Source organism: Hylobates moloch, unplaced genomic scaffold (assembly GCF_009828535.3).
Source record: "Hylobates moloch isolate HMO894 unplaced genomic scaffold, HMol_V3 SCAFFOLD_12, whole genome shotgun sequence".
Classification (NCBI taxonomy): domain Eukaryota; kingdom Metazoa; phylum Chordata; class Mammalia; order Primates; family Hylobatidae; genus Hylobates; species Hylobates moloch.
In genome coordinates, this window is record NW_026652287.1 from 80,298,205 (window position 1) to 80,324,002 (window position 25,798).

Sequence of the window (25,798 nt, forward strand, 5' to 3'; positions counted from 1 at the left end):
ATTTTACTGGAAAAAATCCAAATAATGTTTATTTAAGAAAATAAACCTAAAATCATCTCAATTTAAGAACTTTTATTTCATGAGTTTTATAAATATAAGGTAAATGTTAAAAGCTCTAGCTAAAAAAGGGTGATAGTTCTTCAATGCTTTGTAAAGCCCAATTCTCATTAGCCATTTGATCATCTTTTGGGAAATGGACAATAATGTTGGATAAATAGTCTCTTTTTGGTGCAGTAAAATCTCTTTCAAGAACATTTGCTCATTAAAAGAGCCCTGTGATACTGAAATGCAGTTACATCCCTAAATTGATCTATTTCTCTCTTCTCTTTTCTATTGTCCAATTTAGCCATTTGTAGGTTTTGTACATTTGTAAATGTTAAAGCTTGCAAACACAAATATATGTCCAATTAATCATTCAATTTCTTCTATGAAATTGTACACTCTGGAGTCCTCATTGACATTTATTTTTTTCCCTCAAGGACAAAATAAATTATAAAAAAAAATAGAAGTTACCAAAGACTGATTTTTTTTTTTAGTGATATCACTGTTATTCACTGAATTTAAAGTACTACTTTTTTTTCTTCTTTCAAGCATCTCCTAGTTTATTTCTGAAATCTTAGTGATTGGCACTAATTATGTTTGGCAATTGTGCAGTTCTATTTTGTTTACTTTATAAGTACATTTTGTGATGCCAATATTGATGATCTTCCTTCTGAGAATCCACACTGCTCTATGTTTTACAGCACTGGCACTTGTTTCCTTGGAATCTGCTGAAAGGCCGAACTACTTTCTCTATGTCCATGACAGTGATACTCTTAGCTTGGAGCTGTGGGAGGCGAATTCAGCCTTTCATCGGAGAGCAACATTTTTCCACCATCAAGGCCTCTGGATTCCTGGTTACAGTGCATTTGAGTTATACAGCAAGAAAGGCTTTTTCATCATATTCACAGATTCTAGTGTCAAAGCATCCAAATATGATGATTCGGAAGAATTTAAACATTCAAGTAGCTTCAGCATAGAAGGTATGTTTCCTGAGATCTTCAAAAAGAGAACAAATAGGTAATTTATATTAGGCAGAATGTTTATGTCTTTAATTTAAAAACCATTCTTACTGTGTATAAGCAGATCGACTTTTATGACCTTAAGTAAGTGTCTTAACCTCTATACCCCTCTATATCTCCAACATACTTATTGGAGAAATAAAAATACGTACTTTATCAGGTTATGGTGAGTATTGAATAAGTTGATGTAAATTACTTAGAACAATCCTAAATAACCTGATGTTTTATTATTATTACCCCAATTATTACTACCAGGGCTGTCTGGACATTGGAATCAGGGCTCACTCATGTGGCTTAGTTGTCTAATGTTTGTATCTACTTTTTCCTTCCTAGAAGGCAGCTTCTAATTTATCTGATTCTTAGTAAGAAGGCAATATGTTTATCTCTGTCATTTGGATACAGGGTGTCTGTTTCCATTGACCTCTAGAAGATTTCTCTAGTTCAGCAGAAACCTAATTTTACTTCTAGAGAGACTTTGAGGTCTATAGCTATTGAATTTTCTGAAGCAAGCTTCACTCCTTTATGCAGTGTTTAAAAGCCGTGCTTTCTTTTCAAAATCCAGGAGCTTGATATCTATCTTGAGTCTCCCCAAGAAATCGTTTCATCCTTGTGAATCCTCCTAAAGCAGTTCAAGAGAGCAACTAATTTGCCTTTTCTGTTGAGAATATATTTCTGCAAGCCCTTCTAATAATGGATTTTAAACAGTACAAATTGAGCTTCAAAATACCTAATGTTAAATGATGAGTTAATGGGTGCAGCACACCAACATGGCACATGTATACATATGTAACAAACCTGCACGTTGTGCACATGTACCCTAAAACTTAAAGTATAATAAAAAATAAAAATTAAAAAAATTAAAAAAAATTTTACCTATTGAATACAGTTCCTCTCTGTGCAAAGATTCCTAAGTCTGGGAGGAGGTTTTGTGCAAACCCAGATGCCAGAATTCTGCAAGGGTTCTTACTCTGGCAACGAGCTCAGAACAAAGAAAAAGAAGCTCTAATATCTCTACCATTTGCATTCTTATGTGTGGTGACATACTCACAAAACAAGTCAGGCAAAGGAATTTTATTACTTACAGATAGGCAGCAAGAATCAACAGAAGCCTAGGATTCATGGTGAGCCAGTCCTCTAGGCTCAGAGAAGCCCAGGGTGAACTGGATCTTGTCTGCACATGCTTCATGTTGCACTGCAGCTGAGGGACCCTGAAAGCACTCTGCTCTGGATTTGATACTTCAGGTGCAACTGGAATCACTGAGCACACACTTTGCAGGACATCCTGTTGGGAATGGCAACAGAGCCTGGATTGTTTCAGAAGATTCCTCCTTACCTCAGGATAACCCTCAGAACTTTTTGCAGTTGTTTTGAGATTTGCAAGTGGGAGAGAGAAAGCAAGGAGAACCAAGGGGAGAGCTGTCCTCCTACACTGTGCTCTTGAGAAAAGGAACCACTGACACATCTATATAGCATTCCATAGAGTGGATGTGATGTGCTTACTTCAATTTACCTACAGTTGACCTTTACAGGCCTCTATTTCCCCTCTGCTGTAGAAATCTGTGCTCTTAGAACCAGACCTAGTAGCTCCATTCGAGGCTTAGAGAACTGCAGCACATGGCATCATCAGAATATCAGAAGCTGACCTCTGTGGGCTTCTGAAACCTAGGAAACTCCGGGAGCCTATTGTAGTCGTGGAACCAATCCTCTTTCAGGATGCATGAGATCAGTAACTCAAGTTCAGCAATTACTTAAGTCTTTAGATGTATAGATGCTTTCCAAAAAGACTTATTTTCTTTGCTGTAATTTGGAATTGAATTCTGTGTCCAGAGTCCAAGAAACATACCTGCTTCCTGAATTTTCTTAAGAGGTTCTCTTGTTCAGAGATAGCTTTGAACTGCTACAAAAGGACTTCTTTATGCCGTGGGAAGCCAAGAGTATTAGCAGACCTTGCAGGAGAAAAACTTCAATCAAGGGAGGTTTTAGAACTGTATGCATGTATTTTTCAAATCCTCCCATATATTTTGTTGTATTCAAACAATACTTATCTGGTACAAGGCAATGTGCTAAGTTTTGTGAGAACAACAACAGAATATTCTTCCTAGATTTGAGTTCATGAAATGTATTTGGTCTTGCCATTTTTTCTAATTCTTTGAACTTGGCAAGTTTCTTGGCTGCTGTGAGTCTCAATTTCCTCATTTATAAATTAGAAATAATATCTCCTTAACAGGGTAGTCGCAAGATAAAATAGAATAATGGATGGACAATTACTTTGCAAAAAGTAAAATTCTAAACAAGTGTTTGGTATTATGATGTGAAGACAGATGAAAACCCACTACATATCTATATCTATATCTATATCTATATCTATATCTATATCTATATCTATATCTATGTCTATGTCTATGTCTATGTCTATGTCTATGTCTATGTCTATATCTATAACTATAGCTATAGAAAAAGAATACTTTGAATTTTCCTCAGCCTCCTCCAAGCCCTTGCTTTTTTAAATCTTTGGAAGATAGGTGTACATGTAGATATTTAATCTGAGCATGAAATGCTTTGGTCACCAAGCAATTACATTGTTTTTTCTTCAGTTCTGTCTTTCCTGTAGCATTATAGTCAAAGAAGGGTCAAACCCTAGGAGGGTTCATATAAGAAAATGTTAGTTTTTGGCCAGGCACAGTGGCTCACACCTGTAATCCCAGCACTTTGGGAGGCTAAAGCAGGTGGATCACTTGAGGTTAGGAATTCGAGACCATTCTGGTCAACATGGCGAAACCCCGTCTCTATTAAAAATAAGAAAATTAACTGGGCATGATGGCATGTGCCTGTAGTACCAGCTACTTGGGAGGCCGAGGCACGACAATCACTTGAACCCAGGAGGCAGAGGTTGTGGTGAGCCGAGATAGTGCCACTGCGCTCGAGCCTGAGTGACAGAGCGAGACTCTGTCTCAAGAAAGAAAAGGAATTTGTTAGTTTTCAAGCTATGTATTAAATATGCACCCAATCTAAACTTTATTTTTCCCCAGAAATCCAGGCAGCAGTGCCTTACAGGAAGATGTGTGAATGGAGATATGAACCTTGTGCTACACCCTGTTTTAAAACCTGTAGTGACCCTGAAGCACTAGCATGTAAATTTCTTCCACCGTAAGTAATGTTTACCAATAAGTGATCAAAGTCCAGCCTTAGCAAAATTCTGTTTTCAGTTAATTTTTTTCAAAATTTAAAAACAGCCATTCTCAAGTTGTATATGCTGTATATTCTTTCATGATATTAATTTCATTTAAATCAAGAAGTAGTTATTGATGGCCGGGCGCGGTGGCTCACGCTTGTAATCCCAGCACTTTGGGAGGCCGAGGTGGGCGGATCACGAGGTCAGGTGATCGAGACCACGGTGAAACCCCGTCTCTACTAAAAATACAAAAAATTAGCCGGGCGTGGTGGCGGGCGCCTGTAGTCCCAGCTACTCGGAGAGGCTGAGGCAGGAGAATGGCCTGAACCCGGGAGGCGGAGCTTGCAGTGAGCCAAGATCGCGCCACTGCACTCCAGCCTGGGCGACAGAGCGAGACTCCGTCTCAAAAAAAAAAAAAAAAAAAAAAAAGAAGTAGTTATTGAGAGCCTACTATGTGGCAGGCAATCTTCTTGCTGCTGAGGAGACAGTACTGAACAAAATAGACAAGTACTTGCCCTCATGAAGTTTACATATTGTTGGATTGAGCAGAAAATAACCAAACAAAAATGTAAATATATAATGCAACATATTGTTATGGCAGATATGTGTTACAGAGAAAAATAAAGGAAGGTAAGGGAGACGGAGAGCCTAAGGCATGTGTGTGTGTTTGCCAATTAATATTGGTGGTCAGTGAAGAGCACCCTGACAAGGTGACATCTGGTCAGAGATGTAAATGTAGTGAAGGCACTGGCCAGGTGGATATCTGGGGAAGAGTCTTTAATTTGAGAACAGTGCAAAGGTCTTGGAGTGGGAATGTGTTTGGTGTCTTTGAGGATCAGCAAGGAGGTCATAAGTTAGAACAAAATGAGGAAAATGGAGAGAAGCGGGAGATGAGACCAGAGAATCATAGTAGTGGGACAATCATATAAGGCTTTGTAGCCTGTTGTAAGGACTTTGTCTTTTACTGTAAGATAGGAGACCTGGCTGTATTTTAGGCAGCTGAGTAGCATGATCTATGTTTTAGAAAGTGTACTTTGCCTGTTGTATTGAGAATGGGCTGTTGGAGGAGAGGAGGACAGGGCAGAATTGATCAGTGATACAGACAAGAAATAAAGGGTATTTGACCAGGTTGGTGGCCCGAGAGGTTATGAGGAACAAACAGATTTAATATCATTTATGAGAGAAGGAAGAGTTAAAGAATCAAGTTTTGGCCTCAGCAGTTATTAGGTGAAATAATTTGAAGTTCTGCCATTTTTGATAGCCAAATTGGTCAAATGGCAGTAATTTCAAATGATTTGATCTAGTAGAAGAACTGCATTGCCATTTACTGAGATAAGGAAGATGTTAGAAGAAACAGTTCGGAGGAAAGGTCAGGAATTTGGTTTTGAGGATCTGGAGTTTGATATGGAAAATTGTTCATTGGATTTAGCAAGTCAGAAAATAGGAAGGCATGAAACAGAGACAGAGTATAAACAGCTTTTTTTAATATAAGAATTTTCCATAAAGGAGATATGGATCAATAGTAGGAGGGAATATTTTTACGAGAATCATTTTACAATTGATTGAACAATTATGAGGTTCTTAGTCTATGGCAAATGTTGCCAATAGGTAAGATCCAGCCCCTCTGTAAGATCCAGCCCCTCTCTCGAGGAGTGCACAGTCTTTAGAAGGAAACATAAACAAAAGAAAACAATCTCAGTGCATTGGAAAATGGCCTAGGGAGGCCTTCAGGGGTAAGCACAACAGCTAGCGCATTTAAGTGTTTACAATAAACATGAACTGTGCCAAGTGCTGTAAAATGGGTAATCTCATTATTCCTACTCCCAGAGGAGAAAACCAACCGAGGCACAGAGAAGCTACACAGTTTGCCCTGGTCACACAGTTTATAAGCAGTAATGCCAGGGTTTGGACTGCTACACCCTGTGGTTTGTCAAGTGCTGTGAGATCAGAGGGAAGAAAATGATATTCCTGTTTAGTTTCTTAAAAATAAAAACAATCACTTATTTTCTTCTGAAAAGAAGTCTTCATCATTTATTTGAACTTCTCCCACTCACAAATCTATTTCCTAACTCTTCTGGTAGCCATCAGGATGAGAGCATGCAACAGCGGCCCTAGAGTGAAGCTAAGCAATGCGAAGGGCATGTGGGGAAGGAAGACAGCAGCAGGCACAGCTGGCAGGGCACTGGGGAGGATATTGAGCTATATTTTGAAATAGCATTTTGGCTAGTTTATGACTTCTTGTGGGATGATGTGAGATGACCAGTCTCTGGGGTGGTGGAACCCAGATCCTTAATGCTTCCAGTGTATTGGGCTGTAGCTGTCCATAAGTTTCTCTTTCTGTATGTTTGGGATGCAGAGAAGAGACTCAGGATGAAACTTTGCCCCTGCCAAACTGATTCCCATCTCTACCTCCATTTCTTTCTCCTTTTTACTTTCGTTGTGTCAAGGTGGCTAACTATTGCTCCTTATACCTGCAGTACTTGAGGAAGGACTCAAATACTGAGCTGGGGTTTTAGTATGCCCCTGTGCCCCCTCCTCCAAGTCCGTGACATAACCAGCACTCTTGTTCTAGGTGATTGCAGTTTCCAGCACATAGCAAGTGTTTAGAATAAAAATATTTCATGAAAACTAGAGCTTTTATGAGAAAAGTTGCCAAGTAACATACCATAGAGCACATATGTAAATACTGTTATTCCTATTATCTAATATACGCATTATAAGAACCATTCTGCATCTGAGGCATTAAACTTTTCAGTTGGAAGTTGAGTAGAATACCAATTGTATGATAAAAGAAAGCAAACCTGCTGTGTTGATGATAAAGACATTTTAAGGAACAGGTTAATAGTTTTTTAAAAAGTATTGTACAGGGATGGCTGTGGTTTTGACTTGCATAAAACAACTGCAAAATAATTGAGTTGCATAAAAATTGATTTTGACCCAATTAAATAATAACTAACTAGCCCTTGTCTGTCAGTGATCCAGTAACTTTCCTTTTTCTTTTTTCTTCCACTTCACAAAGTTTAGAAGAGAATAAGAATATCATATGCTAGTTAAAGTTTTATTACTCAACTTCATTTTATGAATTAAATAATTAGTTATATAGGCTAAGCTGTTTATGTTTTAAAAAACTCAGTTGTGAAGGAGGTATCCAAGAGATGGCTAAATGTGTTTCATTAAACCTCATTAAGACAGAAGTTAACTTTTCTTGTCTTTAAAAAGTGTTGCCTGGATTTGCCTCCAAGAACAAGGGTCTTCTGAGCAGCATTCACCTTTAGTGTTGAGTTAATTTGTTTCCACCTGGAATGAAACGAGGCCGTCAACACTTTTAGTTCAAATTCTTTACAGATGAGGCAATGGAAATGTTTCTAAAATTTGTAAATATATTATTTAAAACTGCTAGTATATTCCAGAGGCAGACGAGAAAGCCTTTTTATAACAATGATCTGCATGAATTCTGTGTAGTATGTCGTAATATAATAATTAGAATTGGTTGCACCTGAAGGATTATATTTTTTTCCTTTGATTTAGAATAAATTGAACTCTGAGCCTTAATTGGACATAGAAAAATGTACTCTCAGTCATTATTTTGTCGCCATTCCTTTAGAAGAAAAGCATTCTCCTGTTCCCTCATGTCTTTGGCCTACAACATGGCCTCTTGAAATTTGAGACTCTCCCTTGGCTTCTGTGCTCCAAACAAGGACCGGGGATTCTTACCAAGGCCAGACATCCTAGGGCTTGAAATAGAATCTTTTCAGGCTCTTATACAACCATGTCCTTCCAGGGCACTGCCCCAGATTTGGGCACAGGTCCTAATATTCTTGAAAACTATAGCTTCTGCTCCTTCCTCTCCCTGTTCTTGAAAGAACTGCAACCACGTTCATCCCTTCCACCTAGAGATCACTAATATCTTTTCAGTGAGTTTAGGATTAATAATAGGCAGGGAGAGCCACTGAAGATGCTGTATTTGTTCTACAAACACTGTCAAGGCAACAATAGTGTCAAAGAACATGCCAATCTGCTTGGATGTGAGGGGAGTATAAGAATGGAAAGTGGGCTGGTCGTGGTGGCTCACACCTGTAATCCCAGCACTTTGGGAAGCTGAGGCGGGTGGATCATGAGGTCAGGAGATCGAGACCATCCCGGCTAACATGGTGAAACCCCATCTCTACTAAAAAATACAAAAAATTAGCCGGGCGTGGTGGCAGGTGCCTGTAGTCCCAGCTACTTGGGAGGCTGAGGCAGGAGAATGGCATGAATCCAGGAGGTGGAGATTGCAGTGAGCCGAGGTCGCACCACTGCACTCCAGCCTGGGCGACAGAGTGAGACTCCGTCTCAAAAAAAAAAAACGAGTGGAAAGCAACAGTACAATCAATACAGATTAAAAGGTCAATAAATTGGCCAGGTGCCAGGGCTAATGCCTGTAATCCCAGCACTTTGGGAGGCTGAGGTGGGCTGATTGCTTGAGCCCAGGAATTCAAGATCAGCCTGGGCAACATGATGAAACCCTGTCTCTACAAAAAAATAGAAAAAATTAGCCAGGCATGATGACACATGCCTGTAGTCCCAGCTACTCAGGAGGCTGAGGTAGGAAGATCACCTGGGTCCAGGAGGATGAGGCTGCAGTGAACCAAGGTCACGTCACTACACTGCAGCCTAGGTGACAGAGTGAGACCCTGTCACAAACAACAACAACAACAACAACAACACCTTAATAAATTATTCTTCCACATTTCCACTGACTTATGGAACTTGGCCTTAGTGTGCCCCAAATATGAGTGTATGATTCTAATATTCTGTGTTCAAGTTCTGCCTTAATCTTAATCCTATTCTCTTTATCATCCTCTAGCTTATGATTTTATAAAACGAAGTAGCAGATGGAGCAGTTCTTAGTGCTTGACGAGGGTATATGGAAGCATTTTAGGAAGAATATATCTTATTTGCATATGTTAAATGTAGTCCTTTTTTTTTTTTTTTTTTGTATTTCAAACTTTTCTTCACTTTGATTTACTCTTTTTTCCATGTGAAGGGTTGAAGGATGCTTGCCCTACTGCCCTAAAAATATGATCCTTGATGAGGTCACCCTCAAGTGTGTTTATCCAGGAGACTGTAAGTATGAACCTTGCTTAATGTACTCTGAAAAATGATACGCTTGCATGTTTTTTTTCTGAGGCAAGTGGTTGTAAACAGAAGTTTTAAACAGACAATCAACTCTCATAAGATTATTCTTCAATGTCTCTTACATAGCTTTTTTTCTCTAATTACTTTTTAAATCATGTAGATCTTCCACTAACATCTCTCCTGCATTCTTTTTCCCAAAACATTTTCCTTGAAGCTAAAGAGCCATCTATGAAATATGTGGGTCTAATTTTATGCAAATACAGTTTTAAAAAGAGCACCTTTGTTTCTTTGTAGGTATACCTGTGATTCCCACAGAACCAACATTAATGCCACCAGCTAAGCCAACTGTGCCCATGTTTACAGGTATTGTTACAATTTTAGACAACAAAAGTAGCACTATATAATTTAAGTGTTGGCTTAATTTATGTAATTTAAGTGTTACTATAGTTGCTATTATTAATACTACCTATGGGCTAGGAAACCCAGCAGTCACTTTTGCTTCATTAAGCTCATCCATTGGCTCAGCATGCCATGTTTTCTAGAACTTCTGGCCTCAAAGGATTCTTCTGCCTCAGACCCCCAAGTGCTGGGATTACAGGCATGAGCCACACTGCGCTGGGCTATGTGCCTCATTTTCTGAATGGTTTCTGCATTTGGTCCACCTCGTTCTTCATTTCAGTTCGTGTAGATTCCTTGGACTTCCCTCACATCTAAAAACCTAAATTCTACTTTTAGGTTTGATTAAATCCCGCTTAGATTTTCACAGTGATTAAATTGGCTCTAATGAAACATAGACATAAATCAGGTTTTCTTTACTGCCTCCATTTCCATGTTTGCATTCTGCCTCCAGCTCTGGAGGAGGCATTCTGGACTCCTAGCGTTGCCTTCCTCCTGCACTGTGAACCTTGCCTCAGCGAAGGATTTAATAAATCCACTCACAGTGAGGCTCGACAAACTTAAGGCATTATTCCTCAAGGTATTATAATGTAGGTCAAGTTCAGATATTTATTCTTTCAATTTATTTGACAAGCTTTAATTGAGCACCAACTCTACCTGGCACTGTCCTGGCCCTCAGTGAGGAGGTATGATAAACAAGTCACAGCCCCTACCCTAAAACTGCTGATAGACCAGAGGCTGTTGCAATCTTACAACAGGGGTAAACACAAGCAGCCCACAGGAGGACCATCATATTTATTTTGGAGGTGTGGTGTCAGAGGTTAATCGAAGACAGAAGCTGGGTAGGCTAAGAGAAGGGGGAAATATGTTCCTATTAGAAGGACAGCATGTGCAAAGTCTGGAAGTGAGAGAGAATATGTCACATGAAGGAATCTTAAGCAGGTCAGTGTATCTTGAATGTGCAGTTTGAGGGGAATTGTGCCGAAAGATGGAGTGGAAGAGATTCTCGGGGGCAGGTCACAAAGGACTCATGGTAAGAAACAGGATTTTTAAAAAGGCATTAATAGCCTCACTAAAACCATCACTAGTACCACTGCTTCTCTGGTTAGCTACCATTTGAGTACTAATTGTATGCCAGGTATTGGATTAAACATTTGGCATACATTTAATCTTAATAAGAGCCCTATGAGAGAGGTTTACCCTTGTAGAGATGAGGAATTACTATACTGTTGTGAAATTTTAGGCATCAGTGAATTTAGTATAGTTTAAAGCATGCTTTGGGAGAAGGTGGAGGTACTTGACCTCCATCATTCAATTTATAAGGGGAATAAGTCTAGGAAATAAGATTGCGTGTTTTAACATCTGGGGCATAGACTGAATTATTCTAAGTATTGCTCTCTACTTTGAGCTCTCTTATAACCCCCAAATTAATATTCGACATGTATCTCAAATGTGTAAAATGATTTAAACAACCACAATCTCTATGCAGAGAATACAAACTGTATTTCATTACTCTCAAAGGTAAGAAAAATAAAGCTATTTCTATTTCTATTTGCAGATGTCATGATCTTAGGTTATTCTAAGGGATCTACTGAAACCTATTAGCAATATCATATGAGTTCAGCAAGGTTGCAGAATACAAGAGCAATACACAAAAATCAATTGTATTTCTATATACTGGCCATGAACAATCTGAAAATGAAATAAAGAAAACAATTGCATTTATAGTAGTATCAACAATAAAATGCTTAGAATATATGTAGCAAAAGAAATGTAAAATTTGTACAATAAAAGCTATAAAACATTGTTGATAGAATTAAGAAGCTGAAGAAATTCCATATTCATGGATTGGTAGAGTTGTTAAGATAGCAATACTCCCAAATTGTATTTATAGACACAATACAATCCCTATCAAAATCCCAGCTACTTCTTTGCAGAAATTGATAAGTTAACCCTAAATTCATATGGAAGTACAAGGAACCTAGAATAGCCAAAACAGTCTTGAAAAATTACTAATTTGGAGTACTCATACTTCTCAGTTTCAAGACATACCACAAAGCTGTAGTTACCAAGACAGCTTGGCCATTGTAAATCCACACTCAGATAATGTTTATAAGCCTTTGATGATTTTAGATAACAGTGAACTCCTTCACTGTTAAGACCACTGAACTTCCCAGTCATTAGAATTTTTCTTTTTTTTTTTTTTTGAGATGGAGTCTCGCTCTGTCACTCAGGCTGGAGTGTAGTAGCATGATCTTGGCTCACTGCAAACTCCACCTCCCAAGTTCAAGCGATTCTCCTGCCTCATCCTCCCAAGTAGCTGGAACTACAGGTGTGCACCACATGCCCGGCTAATTTTTGTATTTTTGGTAGAGACGGGGTTTTGCCATGTTGGCCAGGCTGGTCTCGAACTCCTGGCCTCAAATGATCTGCTCGCCTCAGCCTCTCAAAGTGCTGGGATTACAGGCGAGAGCCACCATGCCTGGTCAGAAATATTAAAAGTTTTAAAAATATCATTGTGGTATGCTGAATAATGGTCGTCCAAAGATGTCACTGTTTTAGTCCCCAGAATTTATGAATATATGACCTTATATGGCCATACATGTGGCTAAATTAAGGGGATGACTGGCTTACGCCATGATCGTGAGATGGAGAAATTATCCTGGAATATTCATGTGGCACCAATGTAATCACAAATGTCCTTATAAGAGAGAGGCAAGAGAGTTTGAGTCAGGGAAGGTGATGTGACAACAGAATCAGAGGAAAGAAGGGAAAAGGAAGGGAAGGAAGAAGGGGAAGAGAGAGAGATTGATTTGAAGATTTTGTGCTGTGGTTCTGAAGTTAAAGGAAGGGACCATGAGCCAAGTCCAGGTAGTTCATAGAAGCTGGAAGAGACCAGGAAACAGAGTCTCCTTTAGAGCCTCCAGAAGGAATGCAGTCCTACTGATAGCTTGATTTTAGGGCTTCTTTTGTTTAAAAATTAATTAATTAATTTTGAAAATGACAAAGAAAAATTGTATATATTTATTGTGTACATGTTGTTTTGAAATATGTGTACATTGTGAAATGGCTACATTAAGCTCCAAAACAGCTAATACATTGGTGTTGTTTTAAGCCACTAAATTTGTGGTAATTAATTACAGCAGCAATAGGAAACTAATGAGGTTATCTTTAAACACTACCAACTATGGGCACTGCAATTATGGCCGAGAATAATCTCAGCCATTCATTGTGGCTGTTCTGTAATCCTTCAGACTGAATATTTTAGAGATACCTCTAATATTGGCATCTTTAGAAGGTGCCTCACAAATGTGTTTACCAATCACATCTCCCTTTTCTATGGGTCACCCCTAAACCACACCCATCAACTAGGGTCTCCACATGGTCCACATCAACATTTATTCTGCTCGCAAGGAACGCATTCTCAAGGTTCACCAAAATCAAGGGGTCAGCCTCATTACTTATTTTCAAAATGTAAGAAAATTTTTAACTTCTGAGGAATGGTTAGTGATACTATTAATATTTTTTTACCTATTCACGCAATTGTGTTGACACCATTAATAAAGTGAAGGTGTTTATAGAATGGTGATTAAAAGCCAAATTTCTGGAATCAGAATTCATTTCCAAGTTCAAATTCTGCCTCTGCCACTTAACAGCCTTACTTCTCTACAGCTTAGTTTCCTCATCTTCTGTAAAATGTTGATACTATTGTTACCAACATCACAGGATTCTAGGAAAGAATACGTGAAATAATCTATATAAAATCTCTTAGCACAGTTTCTGTCACATATCAATTCCATACAAGATAAATGCATTCCACTAATGAGGATTACCTTTTCATTTCTGACAGTTTTGGAAATAATTACTCCATCAGACATCACTGTGTTTGATATGCTAACACCAACTACGGGCTTGGAATGTGAGGTATGACTGGGCAATATCTTCCAGCTCTTTGTTATTTCCATATATCATCCACTCAAATTTCTGTGTCAATATCCAAATGCTACCAAATTTTTTTGGTGTGTTTTCTAGTCTATCCTTGCTAAAAGATAATAAGAAATATGCATTTCATTGGAACAATTGTAACTGATAAGATATTTCTTATTAATTAGCTTCTGGTCACACTAAGAAAAACAAAATTGAAATAAGATCTTAAGAGTGATTCCTTAATAAACAGTTATCTAGTATGGATTTATCTGTGAATCAGGCATTCATAAAATATTTATTAAGCATCTACTTGATGTCAGTCACTGTGCAAGATGTTAAACATACACTGGTAAGCAAAAAAGGTAAAAGTTGTTGACTCCTAGAGCTAGTAGTTTTCTCTCCTAAGACTTGGACAGAGATCTTCTTATTTCAAATATACCATTTGCTCTGATAAACTAATTATTCATTCAACCAATATTTATTTAGCACCATTTCTGGCCAGGCACTATTCAGATCCTATGGAAAAAATATAAAACTAGGCAAACATTTCTGCCTTTCCAGAGTTTACATTCTATTGGAGTTTCTGAGATAGCCAGTAAGCAAAATAAATGAAATTATATAAAATGACAGAGGTGCTGGTCAGGAGAAAAATAATACTGTTTTTAATAAGATGGTTGGAAAATCTTCACTGATAAGGCAACCTCTAAGCAAATGATTTGCAAATGTTGAGAGAGTGAACCAATGTAGAGGACCGGGGCAACAAAGTTCCAGGCAGAGGGACCAGCAAGTGCAAAGGGCTTGAGGCAAGAATGTACCTAATGTATTAAAAGAATGACAAGGAGACCAGTAAGTAATAAAGAAATAAAATCACAGACAATAAAGTAGATTATGTTAGACCTTGTATTGTAAAGACTGTGGCTTCTGTTCTAAATGACTTGAGAAGGTGCTGTATATTTTTGAGTCAACGAGTTACACCATCTGAGTAGTTTCAAGATCATTTTGGCAGGTATATTGTGGGTAAGGTGTACGGAGACAATAGAACTGTTATAGGAGGCTATTGTTGGAATTTAGGCCAGAGATGATGATGGCTTTGTTCAGGTGATAGCAGTGAAGATGGTGAAAACTACCTGGATCCTGGATATATTTTGAAGGTAGAGGCCGCAGACCTTACCGAAAGATTACATGTGAAGTGTGAGTAAAAGGGAAGCAACAAAGATTCTAAAACTTTTGCCTTCAGCAACTAAAGGGCTGGTGTCACCCAGGATGGAGAAATCTTAGGGAGTGAATGTCTGGGATGGGTATAATCATGAGTTCAGTTTTGCCATGTGAAGCTTGAGATTCCTCACAGACAGCAAAAAGCTGTGGACATACAGATTTGGCAGACATATGTGGAATATATATAGGTCATGCTAAGAAAAAATTTGGGAACTCTCAGTGGATAAATGGTATGAGACTGGGTGAGATAATAAAGGGAGTGAGTACAGCTAGAGAAGTGAAAAGGGCCACTACAACTTTCATAGGTTGAGAGAAGGTGACAGACATGCAAATAATGTTAACCAGAGAAATAGGAGAAAATGTAGGAGGCTGCAGGTGATCTGAAATCTAAGGAAAAAAATATTATAAGGAAGGTAGAGTAATAAGCTATACTGAATATATTAATAGGTCTGAGATGAGGTCTGAGAATTGATCATTGGATTTAGCAATGTGAGTTGTTGGTGACGTTGTTAAAAAGAGTTTCAGTAAAGTGGCAGGTCTAAAATCCTTTAGGTGGTTTAGATATCTGTGAGGGCTATAGTTCTCTTGTATAGTTCGCTTTCATTTTTCTGGCTAAATGAAAAACAAGGTCAATACCTGAGAAGTGATACAACTTTTACACAGAAAATTTTGGAAAATTGGACTCTTAAATTTTGAAGTGCTCACTTAAGAGTCTTACTATTTAGAAAATTAGTAATTTCTCTTAACCTTATTTTTAAAATCATATATTATATTGGAATTATAGACACTGATCCAAAAGATTTAGGGAGAAGCAAATGAAAAAAGATACTTTATGTATGGTATGTAATAGGTGCTAAATAGTTGTTAATTTTTATTCTGAAATCTCTAGACATGCAGTAAAGAGTAGTGGTCAAGAGCATAGATTCCCAAGTAACAATGCCTGGACTTAGATGCTGACTCTACTATCTTCTATCTGTGGAACGTTGGGCAAATTACTTTAACCCCCACACTGTTTACTCATCTATAAAATAAATATGAAATAATAGTATCTGCCTTAGAGGGTTATGAGAATGAAATGGGTTAATTAGAAAATGTCTAGTTTAGCATTGCTATAATCATTACCATAATTTAAATGGAATGTGACTTATAAACTTTGAAACATCTACCGCTTATTTATTTATTGTTTGTTTACCTAGACATTGTGAGTTACATATAAAATTATGATTATACACTGTAGATGCTGTCAAACTGATATTATAGATAAAATTTTAATAAAATATTTAGATAGTATTAAGTTGTGATTTTTAAGTTGACATTATGACATATGAAGTTATATTCATATACTAGCTTTACACAACATAATGTGAAAGGTCAGCTGTCATTTTATAAATTTGCTTGCAAAAAAACTAGTCTAGGGAATTCAGGAGAACATTGTTTTCTTCAGATGTTTGAATATATGGACAATCTAATATCCAATCAATATTAAGGTAAAGCTTAAATTAAATATACATTGAATATTATAGAAAGGGTACATCAATAAAAGGTTGTAGCAAAATTTTAATTCTTTATCTTTCAAAAGTTTTTGTATTCAATAAATGTACACCATGGGCAATATGAATGTGAAATTTAAAAATCAATTAAAAGCATTAGTTGAGAATGGAAAAAACCCACTAATCTTTTTTTGTTAACAGCCTCAGAAATTTGATCCTGTTTATGATTGTAGCCAATACATATGCCTTAATATGGAATGGCAGTTATACAACTGGTCCCTTAATTGCCCAAAGGACATGGAAATGCCTGACTGTGGCTTCCGAGGAAGGCCAGTTCAAGTGAACAGTGATATCTGTTGCCCTGAGTGGGAATGTCCTTGTAAGTTAGCATTTCTTAAGTGGCGATCTTTTTTTTTTTTAATCTGGAGAGATTGTTACTTTTTTGAACCTTTCACCTCATCAAGCCAAAGTTACTGTTTCTGCGTTTTCATTATTTGATTTATGATTTTGGCTCACAGTATATAACTTTTAGAGTTGCTTCTTGTCAGACATAATGAGGCTAATTTAACAGATTTTTTAAAAAAGAGCAATTATTACTAGAAATGCAGATAGTTAATAGACTAAATCCACTTTCCACCATTTTTATAGGTCGGTGTTTCATGTTGTCAGAACTGAGCATTATTACATTTGATGGAAACAATGCAGCATTATATAGCATGGCTTCTTATATCTTAGTAAGAATTCCTGGTGAAATTATAGTTGCTCATATTGAAAAATGTTCCATGAATCAGGTGGGTCATAATTTATTTTTGCAGTCATTTTGTCATAAATCTATAGCTGATGTCTATTGCAACATCAGGGATTCTCATAGGAGGAGGGAGCTCAAGAACTCACTGAGATTGGTCTTCTGATAATGTTTCAGAAACATTTCTGAAAACCTTTCTTTTTTTTTTTTTTTCGGAGTCTCGCTCTGTCGCCCAGGCTGGAGTGCAGTGGCGCGATCTCGGCTCACTGCAAGCTCCGCCTCCCAGGTTCACGCCATTCTCCTGCCTCAGCCTCTCGAGTAGCTGGGACTACAGGTGCCCGCCACCATGCCCGGCTAATGTTTTGTATTTTTAGTAGAGACGGGGTTTCACTGTGTTAGCCAGGACGGTCTCGATCTCCTGACCTCGTGATCTGCCCGCCTCGGCCTCCCAAAGTGCTAGGATTACAGGCCTGAGCCACCATGCCCGGCCGAAAACCTTTCATATCAATCTATTTAGAGGCATATAATATTAATCCAAATAATGTTTTAAAAAGTCAAATAATGCATTTAAAAGTATTTCTTTCTTTTTTTCCAGAATGGAAACTCCTTAAAAAAGCTAGTGAGTATTTGCAAAATGTTTAGTACATTCATTCAGTTTATCACTACAATTATGTTTAACTCCATAAAGTCTTAATTTTTTTTCAAATTAAGGCTCCCTCTGGAAGAATCTCTGGACTTTGTTTTAAGAAGTTAAATGTGACAACATCCGTACATAAAATAATTGTCAATCGGATAGCAAGAAAGGTAAGAACACAAAGTTAAAATGTTTTCTCACATTAGATGAAAATAAATTATATAAACAGTTATTTCCAATAAGAGGGAAAATTAAGGATATAAATGGAATTTAATTGTTATTATATATATAGTAATCATTTCATGGACAATATAAAATGTGTTCCTTAATATTTGTCTCTCAATAATGTGCCAATTATTGCAAATATTTTCCCCTGTGAGGTTAACTGCAGAAACCATGTTAAATACACTAGCGACCTCTGAGATAATGTGATTGGCCAGTTTCCTTTGTGTCAGAGTTAATATCACATTTCAAATCAGACAGAGTGGAAATGATATGGAGAGGGATGATAATGTTGAAAAGCATAGTAGCCAAGAACACCAGAATAAAGACCATTAAGAGAAGAACAGATGGAAGGAGTGGGTTTGAAGTGTTGACATAATGAAGTTTATGGTGAGTCAATGATAGCTAAAATAAGAAAAATATGAAAAAAAATTTAACTTTTTTGAAATAAATTGAAGAAGCGCAATGTATTATTAAAAAAATGCATTATAAAAAATGAAAGGAGCCTTTTGGTTTTACAGGAAAAACTCTTATCCCAAGGAATATATGTTTGCCAAACAGGAGTGCCTTATGAACTCAGTGCTTTACTCAGTTCTAAGTTATTCTCTCTAAAATATGAAAAAAATGTGTGAAGATTTTTCTTAAAATGGCTGAGGTACTATGTACTTTCTGGAAATAATTCCACCTGTTAACATAGGTCCATAGATTTTAGACTGAAAATAATGTTAAAATGAGCCTAAAAATGTAAGAAGATATTTAAAAGGTTTAATTAAGTAAAACAAAGTATATAAATGAGGTACTTTTTTTGAATGATAGCATTTGCGTATACCTTTGAGTCTGATGAGGTTGATATACTTACAGGAAGTGGGTGAGAAGTAAACACAAAACTGGTCAGTATCATTAATTGGAGCATTTGGGTGGAAGGACTTATTTTTGGCCCCAGATTGAACTCATCACTGATCATTCACTGTATTAAGCTAATGAGGAGTTATTTTTGAGAATCACTTAGTGAGAGTTTAACGTGATAAAACAACATAGGTCCTGATCTCAAGTAACTTATACTTGTGCATGATTTGCATAATGTAATTATCTGCTGATTAGAAAGCAATAGGAGGTACAGTGATAGAATTATAACCAGGATATCATAGAAATAAAGAGAAGAGTAACTTAATGTCTTATAGTTTATAGACAGGTCAAACAGGTATTTTTTTGGGGGAGGTCACACTTAAGATAAATCTTAAGGAATAAGTAGAAAGAAGGAAGAGAAAGAGAAAGTATGTTTCAGCTCGAGGACAGCAGTATGAACAAGATACAAAAATGAGAAATTGAATGGTTGGTGAGGCATAACTTCAGTAAATTTGCTGCTAGTTACACCTCATGGCTTCATGTCATTGCCATTATTTAAAGCACTGTTTTTCAAAGTGTAATCCTTGGATTGCCTACATTAGTATTATCAAATACCTGTATAGACTGTATGTATTTATTTAGTACATGCTAAAAATACAGTCTATAATCCAATGCAAACCTGGAAAGTAGAATCACTGGGAATCTTGATCTTTAACAAGCCTGACAGATGATTGTTATGAACATTGCAGTTAAGCAAACAATGATTTAGAAGATCAAGGAAATAATCCAGATTAAGAAAAACATCTGGAAAATAACATTATTATCTTAAATCCATATTAGAAAGATGGTGTTATCAATATAAACATAGATTGAAGGAAACAGACATAAAAGTGTACATAACATAGAAGAAAGTTAAATTCTGAGGAAAATGAAAGGCGATGACATTAGAACAAATATTGACTAGAGCAAGGCACAGCAAAGGAACAATAAAGACCTTAAAAGTTCTGAGAAGCTGTGGCAGCAGTAAGAAATACATTTTTTTTAAAAAATTAAAAAATAGTTTACATTAAATCAGAATAAAGGAATAATCTGTATTCTTCTAATTTGTATATTTAAGTAAATATTTCTTAACAGGTGTATTTATGTTATTCTAGGTAGAAGTGGATTCCATTGTTGTGCCTTTGCCCTTTTCAAGTCAGGAACTGTCCATAGAGGATTCTGGTTCAATGTATGTAATTACTACTCCAGCTGGACTAATCATAAAGTGGTCTCATCTTACAGGAATCATAGACATTCATTTTGGCTTCCGATTTAACTTGTCGTCCTACACAGAAGGACTTTGTGGTGAGCACTGCCCTTCAAATCTTGATTTCGTCTGTTTTTTTTTTTTTTTTCTATTCATGCTATGCTATTTTGGACCCTGTTGCCTCATTTTTCAGATTTGAGATGTGATATTAACTTTCAGTTCCCATGTAAATACTGAAGGAAGCAATGATTTTTCCATAAATGTGCTAAGAAGCAGGAAAAAACACTTCAATTTGGGTATTTTATGAAAATATGTGCTTACTGCTGTTACTACGGTGCTGTTTGTGTTTCCACTAGCTCATCTTTATTAGGCATTAATGAAGCGTCAGGCATTATTTTACATACTTTAACTCACTTAATTTTAAGATCTAGTAAGTAGATAATAGTGTTTTCTCAATTTATAAATTATACAGATGAGGCATGGAAAGTTTAAAGGCTTACATATCTGTGTTTCCTCTTAATTTCTTTAAAAGCTTGAAATCAGGGAAAACTTGTTTAAGTCATCTTGAAAGAACATACTATTCAGAATATTTGTCCTAGTTTTATTATGAAATGTAAAGCTTAGATATACCATTACATCTAGGTTTAATATTGCAATGTATTACACAGATATATAAAAGAGTTTTAAGTCAAAGAAAACAAATTAGAAATATCTGTAGGCACATAATGAGATAAAAAGAATACTGGCTCTGGTGTCTGCTAGAAAGTTGAACACAGGTTATTCCCTTTACAGCTGTGTGCTCTGAAGAGAATGTCAGTTTCCTCATCTTTAAAAGGGGACAGTAATATCCATTTTCAAGATTGTTTGGATTACATGTGAAAGTTAATGTAAACACAACACATAAATACACACAGTCAATAAATGTTGGTTTAGTACAAATATGTCTATTTTTAATCTCAGTAAATATTAATTAAATAAAAGTTTATGGGTCACCTATTGTGTGTCTGACATTATGCTTGATGCTGACAACTCAAAAATGAGTGGCTAAGTCCTTGCCCTCAGTAAATTACACAAAATATCCAAATTTCCTGTTTAAAAATTTGAACATTTTTGGAAATTTTTGCTAAAATGTTTTTCATAGTTCCTCACTTGTTTAGAGTATGCTAAACATAGCATAAATTTCTATGGTGACTTAAGGTTATGATTTGGAAATAGGCATTATTGAGTATATGTACTAAATCAATAGTTATTATTGAGTAACAACTGAGACAGGAAATGCATATTTTCTCCTATAACTTATCACTTTTGAAGGGTATTATTTCAGTTTGATTTTTATGTTTTTTATCCTTCTCTATTAGCTCTTGCTTTCATGTAGACAGCCACTCTGCTAGCTGGATTCTTAACTCAGCGCTGCAGAGAGAGGGCTAGGATCACCTTTATACTAACCAGGGCTCATGCCCTAAATTCCTTGACCTCCACAATGAGAGAAGTGTGCTTCATTAAAGGGAAATCTGGGTACTGTCAGGATCACTAGACTAGGTGCTGGCTGAAAAGCTTCTAGTGAGTAAGACTGTTATCCAAACACAGTCTGAACACTGGAATGAGAGGCTTATATTGACATCTTATTCTACACAGCACTATGAAGTCTGGAGTGGTGACTGAAGTTGCAGTGCAAACATATTTTTACTAGAAATTACCTTTCTCTAGAAAAGTTTAGACTTAAAAAATAGTAGCTCCTTTACAATGTAGTCCACTTAGGTTTTTTTTTTTTAGTGTTTAATTGCATGTAGTACCCTGTGTATTTACAAAGGTGAGGCATTGCAACCTTTATTCATCCTGATATATCTCCTTGGGGATTAAGATTTGATGTTTGAAGAAAATTTTTATTAATATATTTTGTAGCCCAGAGTCTTGGGAATTAAGAAAAATTATGTCTTAAAGTCGGGTGGGATTCGGGTAAGGTATGATTATAGACCTGGTCTCATTACTTTCCTTGGCTCTGCACTGCATTTGGTGAAGAGTAAGCTCATCCTCAGTTTGGCTTTTCTCAAGGAAGATAGAGGCTGCAGCAGGTCAAGGCATTATAGCCATCAACAGGTCATGTCATCCCAAGGAAGGGAAATTGCCTGTGTCCTAGAATTCCCAGTTCAAGTCTTGAGCTTGATAATAGTTGTCCCTATGTTGAGTAAATTCATGTGCCTAGGTGACTGCTACATGCTTGCTGGTTTATGCCTGGATTACCTGGAACAGTTGCTAATGCAAGGGAGTGAAGATTACCTTTATGCCAATCAGAGCCCTCCCCTGGAATGATGTCCTGCACTAGGTGATGGAGCGTGATAGTTCCTGAAAGAAAAATATTTAATATTTTCAGGCAGAGTTTTCACAGGGAAGTGGAAGTCTGGGAGCCAGTCACCAAATGTCCATTACTGTGGAAAGTACCTTGCCAGGCCACTAGTTACTAAGTTAGAAGATGGTGGTGGTAATGGAAGAGTATAGGAACAGAATTAATGTCTTCTTTCTTAATCTTCTCTGATCTCTTCATATATCTTGACTTCTATGCTTTTGATTTATTTCTTATTGGGTTAAGGCAGTTAGTTCTACACTATTTTATCAAAAAATCAGAACATAATTATAAAGTTCTTTCAATGTAAAAGTTCAAGGATACATAAACTTGGTACCTCATACAGTAAATCATTTGTTCATTTAAAATCAATTATTTAACTGATTTAGTTGTGCTGTCTACACTGGTTTAAGTTTTTTTCTTCTGTCATATATTCTTTCAAGGAATTTGCAATGAAGATCCGGATGATGATCTAAGGATGCAAAATGGCACAATTATTACAAATATGGAAGATATAGGATTATTTATTGAGAGCTGGGAAATTGAGAAATCATTTGAAGTAACAATGAGAAGACCTGTTAGGAATTGTACTGAGCATGATTGCAGCCAGTGCATTGATTTATTAAATAGAAGAATTTTCATTCCATGTCATGATAAAGTAAGTTGGAAGCAACCATAAATAATACTTTCATGTTAGATATGTTGAGAGTAAAAGCCAATACGTTACTGTTCTTGCTATGATGTTCTTCTACTGAGAACAAAACCCCCAACCTTCTGTCAGTATGCTTTGGAATTCAGAATCACTTATTGTTTACAGGCTTACAAACATAAGAAGGATAATTTTATTTCTTTTCTTCATGCTTCGTTAGAATTATATCTACAGCTTTCAGAAAAAAAAAAAGTTTGTCCTATGAATAAATGTCTCCAGGAAACAGAGATCAATGATGTTTGATAACCCAGTATCAAGACCAAGGCAGTGAGGCTTTAATCAATTCCTTATGATCCTGGCTTCTTAGGCATATACTTGTAATAGAATCTGTCACTTACTCGATTTACTTGGTCTTTATTAGTCTCTAACTTTCTGAGTTTAAGTGATTAGTAGGTATTTTAAATAATCCATATTGTTTAAAAAATCCATTATTAAAGACAAAGGACAAATACAGTATTTCATGAATCATTTAACTATAATTTAGTGAGCAGCTAGTACATAGAAATCACTGTGTTAGATTCCTGTGATAGAAAATGAATAGGACGCTTTCCTTGCCCTCAAGGAGCCTAGTAGGAAGGCAAGTCTGTGAGCAGATCCATTAAAATATACATTATAGAGGTACACAGGAGCCCAGGTTTGGAGGAGACTTCATGGAGTTTTAGATCTTTCTTTTCTTTTCTTTTTTTTTGAGGCAGTCTCACTCGGTCACCTAGGCTGGAGTATAGTGGCACGATCTCGGCTCACTGCAACCTCCGCCTCCCAGGTTCAAGTGATTCTCCTGCCTCAGCCTCCCGAGTAGCTGGGACTACAGGTGCCCGTGACCACGCCCAGCTAATATTTTTAGTACAGGCAGGATTTCACCGTGTTAGCCAGGATGGTCTCAATCTCCTGACGTCGTGATCCACCCACCTCAGCCTCCCAAAGTGCTGGGATTACAGGCGTCAGCCGCTGCGCCCAGCCCAGAGTTTTAGATCTTTGAATTGTTTAAAAGTATGAGTTTGCTAGGAGAGAAGAGGGAGGGATGGAGTTCCAGGCAGAGATAACAATACAATGGTCCCTCAGTGGGAGGTTGGTTCCAGGACCCTCACAGATATCAAAATCCTTGGATGCCCAAGTCCCTTTATAAGATATAGTATAGTATTTGCATGTAACCTACACAATTCTCCCATATATGTTAAATCATCTCTAGATTACTTATAATACCTAATGCAAGATAAATGCTATATGAATAGTTTTTACACTATATTATTTTTTACATTTTTATTATTTTTTATTCTTGTATATATATATTTTTTACTTTCTTTTTCTGAATATTTTTGAGAGCTTCTTTGGAGGTTCTAGCAGGAGAGTGCAGCTACTCATATACCCTTGACCAAAGGCTGGTCCTCTGTCGGGGATGGTCGTCCTTTCAACCGAATGTACACCTTCAGGAGGGACGTAAATGGAGCAGTGAGGGAGGAAGGAACACTTGCTTAGCGAGCCAGATCAGCCGAATCAACCCTGGCAGTCAGTGGGATGACAGATGTCACAGCCAGATCTCTCTCACATCGGTTTTTCTGAATATTTTTCATCCGTGGTTGGTTGAATCTATGGATGTGGAAACCGGAAACCCTGGGTAAGGGGGGCTGACTGTATATGCAAGAGAAAGTTTGGTTTAAAGTCCATGTGAGGAAAACATTAAAAGAGTTTGGTGCAACATCTATGAAGGGAAGAGTCAGGGAAGGAAAGCAAGGGAATTGTCAAGTCAGGAAGGAGCTCACTGTGAATGACCTTTGATGCCGCCTTATGCGTTCCCCGAGGGAAAAGACAAAAGTATGAAGTCATGGGATAAAAATGGCATATCTTTGTGGAACTTCAGTTTTACATGGAGATTTGGATGAAAATAAGTTTTAAATGTTCACATTTTTAAAATGCATGCACATAAACATGAAGAAATAGCAAACACTTTAAAACTCATTCAGTGCCACTTTAGTCTGTCTTTTTAAAGCATCATGATTTTTTTAAATTGCGTTTTTAACTGGGAACTTGAAAGGTTGGTTATATCAGGAAACTTTCAGCTTGACTATTCAAGGCATAATGAAGCAACACAGGATAACATTTAGTCTGTGATAGCTTCCACTTTTCCCTTATAATCTTCCAGTATACAAAAATTAGCTGGGTGTGGTGGCACACATCTGTAATCCCAGTTATTCGGGAGGCTGAGGCAGGAGAATTGCTTGAACCTGGGAGGCGGAGGATGCAGTGAGCCGAGATCACGCCACTGCACTCCAGCCTTAATGCTTACTTAAAGTGTGTGGGTTTTGTGTATTGTAGAAATGTAAATGGGCACCAAGTTATGTTGTGTCTTATGTTGGAAAATCTAAATCAACAACCACATAAAACTATTCCTAGGGTAACATCTAAAAACCAATCATGCAGAATTTAAGAATAATTACTAGAATATTTTGCTCTATTGTTTATTTTTATAAATAACAAGTAATCTTGGCTCAAAAGATTTCTTCAGAACTAGTTTTAGAATCATTTGGAAAGTCAGGCTTGTCCATCAAGATCCTCATTAAACCCATCACTCTCTTCACAAAGAACATCTTGCTTTTATATTTTCTTAGGCTGTTCAATGATGGGATAAATTTTTATAATTTTTTTAAGTGTTATAGTTTGAATATCTTTCAACAAAAG

General features: G+C 36.9%; 1 protein-coding gene across 2 annotated transcripts in view; it reads left to right on the forward strand.

The window, feature by feature from the left end:
* Positions 1-25,798, forward strand: part of OTOGL (otogelin like) — a 269,944-nt gene that overhangs the window by 203,482 nt on the left and 40,664 nt on the right. For both annotated transcript variants that reach the window (XM_032171665.1, XM_032761833.1), the window contains 11 exons: positions 744-1,022; positions 4,091-4,208; positions 9,260-9,339; positions 9,646-9,714; positions 13,598-13,671; positions 16,581-16,758; positions 17,028-17,170; positions 17,720-17,743; positions 17,836-17,928; positions 19,981-20,170; positions 22,857-23,071. In XM_032171665.1, the coding sequence (XP_032027556.1) occupies positions 744-1,022; positions 4,091-4,208; positions 9,260-9,339; positions 9,646-9,714; positions 13,598-13,671; positions 16,581-16,758; positions 17,028-17,170; positions 17,720-17,743; positions 17,836-17,928; positions 19,981-20,170; positions 22,857-23,071 (1,463 nt within the window). The remainder of the gene's footprint in view (positions 1-743; positions 1,023-4,090; positions 4,209-9,259; positions 9,340-9,645; positions 9,715-13,597; positions 13,672-16,580; positions 16,759-17,027; positions 17,171-17,719; positions 17,744-17,835; positions 17,929-19,980; positions 20,171-22,856; positions 23,072-25,798) is intronic.